The 10,537-nt window shown below is 52.5% G+C and overlaps 1 protein-coding gene across 1 annotated transcript; it reads right to left on the reverse strand.

Moving 5' to 3' along the window:
* Nucleotides 1-372: 372 nt before the first annotated feature.
* KLHL36 (kelch like family member 36) lies at nucleotides 373-9,649 on the reverse strand. Its single transcript, XM_006762236.2, has 4 exons — nucleotides 9,571-9,649; nucleotides 3,841-4,914; nucleotides 2,156-2,313; nucleotides 373-1,107 (listed from the first exon to the last, which is right to left on the reverse strand). Exons 1-4 carry the CDS (start codon nucleotides 9,628-9,630, stop codon nucleotides 552-554), a joined length of 1,848 nt encoding a protein of 615 aa, XP_006762299.2. The 5' UTR covers nucleotides 9,631-9,649; the 3' UTR covers nucleotides 373-551.
* Between the last annotated feature and the right edge of the window lie 888 nt (nucleotides 9,650-10,537).

The following is a 10,537-nucleotide window of genomic DNA, read 5'->3' on the forward strand; positions in this document are numbered from 1 at the left end:
TATAAAAACAAACGCACTTGACCCTGTCCGTGATTCCCTAATGTGGCTGATGCTCAGTCATTCCAGGAACTGGTTAAATAGTTTCCAGCCACTCCCTTCACCACTCCTGGTAGCTTTAGATTCAGTCAGTCTGAGGCGGGGGGCCAGGAATCTGCATTTTTAAAAGCTCAGCCAGGTTTGGGGAGGCTCAGGGCTGGAGGATCTGAAATGTTCCACCGAAGCATCTAGTTTCACTACAAACATTTCTATGTAACCCCTGCCCTCGCTACTCTCGGGCAGCGAGAATTTGTAATGTGGAGAGAAGCCCTGTATAGACATAAGGGGATACATCCTGTCTAGGCCGAGGTTTAATTACTCAAGCAAGATACTATGTAAAGTTACGTAGAATATTTAATCGATTACGGTGATAGTATAGAAATACTAAGAATCATAAAAGTAAAAAAAGCTGCTAAGTGATACATCATGGTTCCAGGGTTCTAGGAAGTCGTTGCTGGCCTACGGACACTCTGGGAGGTGGCGGTGGGGACCAGGTCCCAGCAGGCACGGTGGCGTCACTGGCCCCGGTCCTGGTGCCTCTTGGCCTTGCCCTTCTTCTTCTTGTCCTCCAGCCGTGGCTTCAGGGCGCAGACGCAGGCGGACACGCCGGCGATGGCCTTGGGCAGGTCGGTGCCTTTGCTCCACTTGTCCTTCTCGTGGTCATACACCTGGACCGTCTTGGAGAAGGCCGTGTTCTCCCAGCTGTAGCCGCCCAGGATGTAAATGCGGCCCTCCCACACAGCCACGCCCGACTCGCTGTTGGCGTGCAGCAGCGGGGCCACGCGGGTCCACTGGTTGCACTGCGGGCTGTAGGCCTCCACGCCCAGCACGTCGAAGCGCTCCATGGACTCCACGCTGTCGTCACTGCCCCCGATGGAGTAGATGCGGTCCTCCAGGCTGCACATGCTGTGCCAGCCCCGCGCGGTGGTCATGGGCCGGCGCTCCTCCCACACGTCCGTCCGGTGGTCGTAGCACAGCAGGTTCTTGCGGTAGGGGCCGATCTGGTAGTCGTGGCCCCCCGAGATGTACACGAAGTCTTTGTAGATGGTGCCTGCGTGGCCATAGGTGAACCTGTGGAGGGATGGACAGAGACAGAGAGGGAGCTCAGTGCTGTCCTGGGGGAGGCCTCCGGGAGCTGAGGCCGCAGTCTTTTCCTCTCAAAAGGGGGACAACCTGTCGTCTTGTGAGGGGCCTGTGAGGGTTTGAGGGGCTAATGCAGGGAGCGGGCACCCCGTGAACTCTTATGGATGGCAGCTGTCACCGCACTGGAAGTAAACAGACAGGTGTGCAGCCAGACTGCCTGGGCAAGAATTCCCAGCTCTGCCCCCTCTCCATTTCCCCACCTGAGAGATGGGCATAATCACAAGACTGCTTTCCTTCTCATAAGGCGGCGGTTCTCAACCTGTGGGTCACGACTCCTTTGGCGGTCGAACGACCCTTTCACAGGGGTCGCCTAAGACCATCCTGCATATCAGATATTTACATTACGATTCATAACAGTAGCAACATTACAGCTATGAAGTAGCAACGAAAATAATTTTATGGTTGGGTCACAACATGAGGAACTGTATTTAAAGGGCCAGAAGGTTGAGAACCACTGTCGTAAGGGCTGGAAACAGCAACAGCATGCTACTGAGGCACACACAGGTACCTGATCAAGTTATTTAACAAATGGGAAATGAAGTGAAGTACAACTCCAACCATAAGGTTCTGAAAAGTCAAGGCCAGAGAGACAGGAAGTGTCAGTGGTGGCCAGCAGTTCGGAGGTTGGGCACAGGGATGAAGCAGTGGAGCACCAGGGGCCTCAGGGCAGGGAAACTACTCTGTATGGGTCTGGAATGGTGGGTACCTATCCCCTGAAACTCAGCAAGTGAACAGACTCAGGAACTGAGGGATGTTTGTCCTAACGGCAGAGCTGACACTTGTACGAGGTCAGCCTAAACAGGAGCCCTGACTCGTCACCACCACGCCCTCTGCCTCTCAGGGTCTACCCACTGTTATTTACAAGCCAGGAGATTTTTCCTGGAATTCGAAGCCTTAAAATCCAGAAAGTGAGGCGAACTGAACTGTCATCCAAAAGTCGTCCCATTGGAAGAGTTCGCACAAAACCGCCAATTACCTCGGCAAGCCGGCCACGTAGGACCAGGAGTCGGTCTTGGGACTGTAAGTCTCCACTGAGGAGAGAGCTCCATTCTCATTCCGGCCACCGACGGCCACCAGCATGTCTTCGATGGAGGCAAGGTAGAAGTCCACACGGCGCTGGTTCATGGAGGCCACCTGCAGAGGCAAGACACCTGTACCTTCCCTTCCCCGAACCCTGGGCAGCGTCAACATCCAGCATCACTTCCCAAAGGTGTTCTATGGAACGCGGCCCAGAGGGCGAGGCAGTGGCCAAGTGAGGGTGGCGGAGGGGACTTAAAGAAAGAAGGGGCCTTTAGGAGGGACTGCTCAGTCCCCAAGGACCCTCAAGACACTGCGACTCCCTAAAAGGGGTTTGGAGAACACAGCTCCCCAAACTTGTTTGGCCACATGGCCAGCCTCATGTACTTGAATTCTGAAGACACATAGTTCATAACTGCTGACATAGTGATTTCTTAAAGATTCATCTTTCCTCTTGCCAACCCCTCAGATAGTTTTTTAATGAATGCTGATTGCCATTGTGTTAACAGGCAGAAAGAGGAACTCAACAGGAAATTAAACAGCGAAAGACCCAACTTTTTTTTTTTTTTTTTTAATAATCCAAGCAGAACACACAAGGCAACCCAGTCCTGCAGGAGACCATACATTCAGGCTGCCACCGCCACCCAGCTGTGAGGATGGGTTCCAAAGCCAGGAGCCTCTTTCTAGCATCAGCACTTACCCCTTGGTGGGTGGTTTTAGATTTTCGAGAATAAAATCGAAAGATCAGCAGAGTCCATTCTGAGTTTTGAGCTCAGAACAACACCACGTTAAGTAAAGCCACTGAGGTATGAGGATAAAGACGGAGACCGACTTTCATAGGTGTGGTCTAGAGAGGTGTTTGTCCGGGGGAAAGGAACACCTTTTCACCTCTGCCAGGCACCGGCCAATCAACATGAGCTACATACAAGCCCTGAACCTGGAAGGTCGATGCCCTCCTCCCACCCATTTCCAGAGGAAGGAGCTGAAATTTGGAGAAGGCAAGGGACTAGTCTGACATTCCCAGCTACGACTTAGCCAGATTGGGATGTGAACTCAGGTCTGACGCCAAGACCCACTCTCTTCCCAGAATTAGCCACCATACCTGCCGGAGATGTGAGCCTTCACGGCCTCCTCGGACCAGCTCCACACCTTTCCAGAGAGGAGCGTGGCCGAGACTCTGAGCCACGGCAAGAATGTTTGAACTATGGGTCAGATCTCTATGGGTCAGATCTCTAGCCCGGCAACATCCAATGGGGTAGCCTCTAACCTCGTGTGGCCACTTACACACAAATGTAAATTAAAGTGAAATCAAATACAAAATTCAGTCCTTCAGTCCCACTGGCTACATTTCAAGAGCTCAGCGGCCACACAGAGCTGGTGGCTACGACATTAGAAAAGCACAGAACCTAGAACCTTTCTAGGTGCAGAAAGTTCTAGACTGACCCTGCAGGTCGGCCCTCACTCCCCCAACCAGGTGCAGGCACCGGGGAGGCGGGGAATTAGGTGGCTCGTCACTTTATCATCACACCTTCTTCAGAAGCAGGAAGGGGTCAAGGCCAGAAAGAAGGGAGGAGCAGTCAAGGTTAGGTTAGAGAGAGATCAAAAGTCCTCAAGAGTAAAGAAAGAATCTGGCTTTAATCTCACCTTGATCCACTGTTTACAGCGGGGGTCATACCTATAAAGAAGATTGGACGCTGCGTCCCCTCCATTGTCCCTCGAGAAGCTGCCGCCGGCGATGAAGATGAACCCCCCCAGCACGGCAACACAGTGATGGCTCCGTCGGGCCGGCAGGGGTGTCTCCTTGACCCACTGCTCGCTCTTGGCGTCCAGGTAGCAGGTGTCATCGCTGAGCTCCAGACACCGCTCGGAGACCTCGCCGCCCACGAACAGCAGGCGCTCCTCGTTGGTGCGGAGCGCCGTGCGCTTGGTCTGCATGACCGGCTGGGCCGCCAGGCTGTTGTGGTAGCGCACGGCCTCCTCGATGAAGCCCTCGCAGTTGGCCTCCCGGGGCAGCAGCGAGCACACAGCCGGCTTGACGCGGTGCAGCAGGTCGCTCTTGGGGATGAGCGGGAAGTGGATGTGCTCCAGCACCTGGTAGGCGTGGGCCTCTCGCTCCGGCTGCTGCGTCAGCCACTGCAGGGCCGCCTGCAGCAGGTCATGCTCGCATTCCCGCTGCACCTCGCTGCTGCTCAGGTACACGCAGAGCTTCTGCATGGAGACGTGCTGCAGGAAGTCGGGGGTGAAGGACAGTGTGCCGAAGTGGCTCAGGATGAAGCCGTCGATGAAGGCGTCCAGCCGCTTGAGGCTGTAGATGGAGGCCAGCTCCTGCAGGTACAGGTAGTTGTCCTCGCTCACCTCCTGCTCCAGGTACTCGCAGCAGAAATCCACCACAGTCCAGATCTGCAGCAGGTGGGCCGTCTCCAGGATGTAGTCGATGTTGCCGCCATCCAGGGCCAGCTCCCCGCCGTACAGGAAGTCCACCACGGCCTTGAGGCCGATGTAGGAGGCGCCGATCAGCTCCACCTCCTTCTGGAAGGCCTCGCGCATGCCCAGGGTGAACATGGAGTTGAAGTAGTCGCTGCACACGGCCAGCAGGTTGCGGTGGGCCGGCACGCGCTGCTCGTCGGCCACCAGGACGATGTCACAGAAGAGGCCCCGCAGACGCTGCTCATTCAGCCGCTGCAGCACTGTGGTCGAGTGCTCAGCCCAGTGGTACACCTGTGGGAGAGCAGTGTCAGGGGCTCGCACCCGGGCCCAGAGAGGGGAAGTGCGCCAACCTGCCCCCGCACTGCTGCAGGAGTCAATCTAGTGGGACACAACCAGCACGTTAAATACAGGGGAATGGCTCTAGCCGGTTTCTCAGTGGTTAGAGCGCCGACCCACAGACTGAAGGGTCACAGGTTCGATTCAGGCATATACCTGGGTTGCAGGCTCCATCCCCACTCCGCCAAGTCAGCATGTGTGGGAGGCAACCAATTGATCTCTCTCTGTCTTTCCCCCCTCCCTTCTACTCTCTAAAAATCAATGGGAAAACATATCCTCAGGTGAGGATGAACAAATAAATACAGTGGACTGAAGGAGACTGGGAAACAAAATACATTGCAGGAAACAAGGTTTATGTGTATTGGATATATCTTCCTTCTTCTTTTTCTTTGTAAATAAAGTTCCTGCCCTGACTGGTTTGGCTCAGTGGAAAGAGCGTCAGCCTGCAGACTGAAGTGTCCCAGGTTCGATTCCGGTCAAGGGCATGTACCTTGGTTGCGGGCATATTTCCAGTGGGGAGTGTGCAGGTGGCAGCTGATCGATGTTTCTCTCTCATTGATGTTTCTAACTCTCTATCCCTCTCTGTAAAAAAATCAATAAAATATATATTTTTAAAAATTCCTAAAATCAATCTTCCTTCTTTCCTCTCTTCCTCTTACCTCTCTTTTCCTTCTTTATAAATAAAATTCCTAAAAGGTTTCTTTTTTCCTTCCCTCCCGTCCTTCCTGTGGGTCAGGGGCACATCGATTTGAAAAATGCTGTCCTGTCAGGAGAGAGAAGTGGCTTCGGACACAGCCTCTAAGGCCAGCCGGAATCGCAGTTTGCATCCAGCTCTGCCACTTACTGGCTATGTGGTCGCGGTTGAGCCTCCAATTCCTCATCTCACAGGTGAGGACGAGGATACCCACCACTCAGGTGGCTGAGGGGCTCTGTGACCCCCACTGAGGCTCTGTGACCCCCACTGAGGCTCTGTGACCCCCACTGAGGCGCTGTGACCCCCACTGAGGCTCTGTGACCCCCACTGAGGCTCTGTGACCCCCACTGAGGCGCTGTGACCCCTACTCAGGCGCTGTGCCGGGGAAGGCAGCTTTCTCTGTGTCTTAGAAAGGCGTGTGGTTATGCTAAAGAGACCCCCGTTTCCAGTGATGCAGACTAAGTGCTCTGGAGACCCTCCTTCCAGAAACATGGCTTCACCAGCCACGGCAGGGTTGAAAGAGATACACTGCATGTGAAATGCAGAGACGCTGTCTTTTTGGGGGGCTTACATGTACCCTGCCCTGTGCCGTGCACCTGACATGCAGTCTCATTCGAGCATCACAAAAACCCTCTGAGAGAACGGGTATTATAATCCCCATTTTCCAGATGAGAAAAACTAAGGTCAGAGAGACTAAGAAATTGGCCCAAAGCCCCACTGTGATTGAGGCAGAGCTGAGATTTGAATGTAGGTCTGATTCCAGAGCCCAGACCTGTGATCGCCATGCTACACTACAATGAACAGATCAATTAATGTGAATAATGAATAGGAATCCATCCCATAGACTCCGATTGGCAGACACTTATTCGGTGCTAGATGCCTGCCATGTGCTTTCGAAGATACAAAAATATGTCAGACCTAGACAACAGTTTCCAAATCCTTGGAGAACTAATTATGCTTTGGGCTTTCAGGATACTGCACACCTGCTTATTTCCTCACCATAAAAACAACAAGAACATTCAATATGGGAAAAGCAGGCCTTCAGAAACATCAGCTAGGGAGTGAGTCGGTTTGAGGGCGATTGAGCAAAGGGGCTGGCTGGGCACTAAGCCTGAAAAGGGGAAACTGAGGAAAGGAAGATGGACTGAGGGCTTAGATGTGAGCAGCTGTGTGACTGGCTTCCAGGTCCCCGAATTCTTACAGGTTCTTGTCAACATGTATCCTTCAGCAGTGGCTTTCATCCCTCCCCTCCTTCCCTCCCCCACAGCCCCTGCAATCTGCTCCTGACTGCCTCTAACACATCTGTAATTGAGGTCCTTTATTTCCCCTGGTCCTGCCTGTCTGCCTTGCCTGGCTAATTCCAACATCAAATGCTCCACCTACATCACAGGCACGGGCAACGGCCTCGCATTCTGACGAGGACACCAGACTAAAGCTTCCTTCCCATTCGGGTTTAGAGAGCCCGGCTCATTGCTCTCACGTCACAGGACGGTTTCTCCTGGGTCCCATACGTGGATAGCTCTGCATATTCTGCTTAGTAGCAGAGAGAGCCAGGCTGGCCTGGTTTTGGCTTCTAATTAAGCAGGCATGGTCTGGGCTCCATCACACACTAGCTTGGGGCCCCGCTCAGGTGTGGACTGAAGGAAGGAAATTGTAAAGCATCGAAGCAGCAGGCTCCCCTGTAGTAGTAAAGGCTCCAGAGAGAAGGGAGAGGCATCAGGTGGGCTGTCTGCCCACCCTGGGCCCCTGGTCGTCTCTAAGCTGAGGAAGCTGCTGGGACTTAAATTGGGGTACACATGACCCCACACTGCTGAGTAAAAAGGGAAACAGCTCCCAGGGCGGATAGCGGGGAAAGCCCGGATGACAGCTGCGCAGGGCACCATCTGCTGCAGGGAGCCAGGGCAGGGAAAAGGGTAGCGCTGCTTCTAAAACCGGGTCTCCATGCTAAGTAGGCGCATTTAATTCTGCACCTGGTTATTTTGGTGTTGCCGCAGATAGAAGGTTCAAAAAGCAGACAACACCATTTCCCGGTTTTAAAGGGGCATCAGTAACAGACTGGCAGCATTCTGTATCCTTTCGAAGTCCCGGCCTCCAACATTCTCTGATGGTATTAATCCCGGTTATGCCTTTGTTTTCTATGTCAGTGCTTTGATCAGAGGCGAGGAAAGGTGGGGGGAGAAACACAGGGACTCGGGAGCTAACACTGGACAGACGCAGCAGGTACGGGGTATTTCATAACAGAAGAATGCAGCATCAAAATGGATCAACACATTCTGGAATAGTTACACGAACAGCGGTGGTCGCCTGATAGGAGACTCCACTGCGCCGGGAAGGAACAATCTACCCCTACACGCACCAGCTGGGCGAGACTCTCAGATGCAGAACGCTAAGTGCAAGGAGCCAGGCACAACAAGAGCGCCTGTCCTCTGGCTCATTTACATAAAGTTCAAGGGCAGGCAAACCTGCAGGGTTGGAAGTCGGGACAGTGGCAATGTAGGGACTGGAGAGGTTTGGTAATTTCTTTTTTTACAATCTGGGTACAGGCTACATGGGTGTGTTAATGTCTAGAAAATCAAGGTACGCTTATAGCTAGGAATATAAATGCAATGAACCAAGAGGTAGAGAATCCTACTCCTAAAAGCTCTGATTCAGAAAGAAACCAACTCAGAGCCTGGCTTTCAGGGACCAAGATTCCCAGCGCTATCACACTTAGAAAGTGACACCGTCTCCGCAGCCAAGCTCGAAACAAAGCCCCTTTGAGACAGCAGGGAGACCTTCCTGGGTTTTCACAGCAGATGAAGCCAGGCTTGGCAAGCCTTCCCAGGACACGCAAAAGGAAATAGGAAACCGCTTCTCAGGAGACTGAGCTCCCCTGAAAATTACAACCCAGCTTTCTTTTACGCACATCTGCAGAACCTCTTTCTCTCATTTTTCCTCAAATCCACGGTCTCTCCACAAATCCCTTTATCTGATGTGGTCTTTCTCAATCTTTCTTTTTCAATCTTCTGTTAAGGTTTTCTTTTTCTAATATCCCCCATGGAATTGTGACCACCACACACGTTCTGTTTGTCCATGCATGTACGATATGCACAGCTGTGCTTTAAACATAAGAAGAGTAACAGTCTTTCCATACCCCCAAAACCAATTCCACCCCCCCTTGGGGAAAACATTGGCCTCACTGAAAATGATCTAAGGTAACCATAAACTTTAATCTCCAAAAAGGGCCACTTTTAAAGAAAAGAGGGTGGTACTGACTGAAGAGGCAGGTAGGTGGAAGTGAAGACTGTCCTGAAAACCAGGCACCCCCAATCCTTACTTATGCAGCTGTGGGGAGAGGGCTGCTCCCAGGCCCTGGAGGATTTTGATGAAGGCACAGATTCCCAGGTCTCAGAGTTTAACTGAGCAGGTATGAGGTTGGGCCAGACATGCATTTCTAATGAGACACCCTCACCTTCTCCCAGGGTGATTTGGATATACCCAGTGTGACACAGGTTGGTAGCCCAGCCCTGGGGAGCCACCCTTACTCCGACGGCCCCAGAAAGTCATGTCGGGGGAAGACCCTGGGCCCTTAACATCCAGGTATGCAATGTGCTGCCCCCACTACAAAGTCGGTGCTGGCTTCTCAATGGACTTGTCCTTGGAGTTTCTGAGCCCCCACGCGGGGAATGGCGTTCATCCTGTCCCACCCACGTCAGGGTTGAGGTGCAGAGTAAATGAGGTGAGTTGTGTCTCTCCCATCCCTCCCCTCCCAGCTCCCTGATTTTATGATTCTTCCACTCTGGCCTGTGCTACCTCTAAGGAAATGAACACCACCACCACTAGAAAGCCAGTCTCTACATGAAGAATGGGCTCATCAGAAAAACATCAATCACACTTCCCAGGCAGTTTGCACAGGAGGTGAGTGACCATGCACAGACCTTTGAAGACTCGCTGATCTTGTAGGGTCGAGATACTTTCGTCAGCCGGCTTCCCTCCATCGTAAGAGCGGTCACAGTCCTACAACAAGAACAGGGTTCCTGAGCACACAGGGGCAGGAATGACTCCAGGTCATTCATTCATTGCAGGCTCTGCTCGACCACAGCAAGGACAACAGAGGTGACACGTCACACAGAGGACAGGGAGGGAAAGCAGTGTGCTGCAGAGAACTCGTGCTGTGAGCCAAAAAACGTCAGGGTCAGGTTGTTAGGACACATTTACGAGTGTTCCTCTGGCATCTAAAATCCAGACACCAAGCCTTTTAGCGAAACCACTCCTACAAATGCCTACCTTTTGATGCTTGATCTCACACAGATAAGCCTTTTGGCTAGGCTAAGGTTATAGTGACAAGAGTTATCATTTCAGAGCCCAGACAATGACCCTGGAACCAGGCGACTGGATTTATTTCCATGTGCTGCCTCGTTTAACCCCCACAATGACTTGGCTGGGCTGATGTCACATATCCCATTTCACAGATTATCAACAGTACAAGCATTGATCTTTTGAGAGCCAAATTTTTTAAACTTAAACTATATAGGTAGGTACATTATTAACTTAATTAGGGTACTCCTAAGGCTTAGGAAGAGCCACACTCAATGGGGCCAAAGAGCCGCATGTGGCTCAGGAGCTGCAGTTTGCCAACCACGGCCCTAGGCTACTCCGCCAGGCTATGACAATTAAAAGAGACAAGAAAAGAGCCCCCAGGCAGGACACCTGCTGGGGCCTTGGCCCTGCCTGGAACATTCAGGATAAGCGAGCAGGGAGCATGTTAACCTCTCTAGACCTCAGGGTCTTGCCTATGAAATCGGCCGGTTTACCAGGTGACACTGAGGTTTCTTCCAGCTTTGAAATGCCAGGCGACTCAACTGACAGCACAGAGGCAGCTTTTGGGAGACGTGGGGTGGGGTG

The sequence above is a fragment of the Myotis davidii genome, unplaced genomic scaffold, assembly GCF_000327345.1.
Source record: "Myotis davidii unplaced genomic scaffold, ASM32734v1 scaffold77, whole genome shotgun sequence".
NCBI lineage: Eukaryota > Metazoa > Chordata > Mammalia > Chiroptera > Vespertilionidae > Myotis > Myotis davidii.

Excerpts from the sequence above, each read along its gene's own strand:
- KLHL36 (XM_006762236.2), bottom strand. The coding sequence starts at position 9,630 with ATGGAGGGAAGCCGGCTGACGAAAGTATCTCGACCCTACAAGATCAGC. Across the intron at positions 2,314-3,840 it reads GCTGTAAACAGTGGATCAAG|GTGGCCTCCATGAACCAGCG; the intron begins GTGAGATTAAAG and ends TTGCCTCTGCAG. Across the intron at positions 1,108-2,155 it reads TACGTGGCCGGCTTGCCGAG|GTTCACCTATGGCCACGCAG; the intron begins GTAATTGGCGGT and ends ATCCCTCCACAG.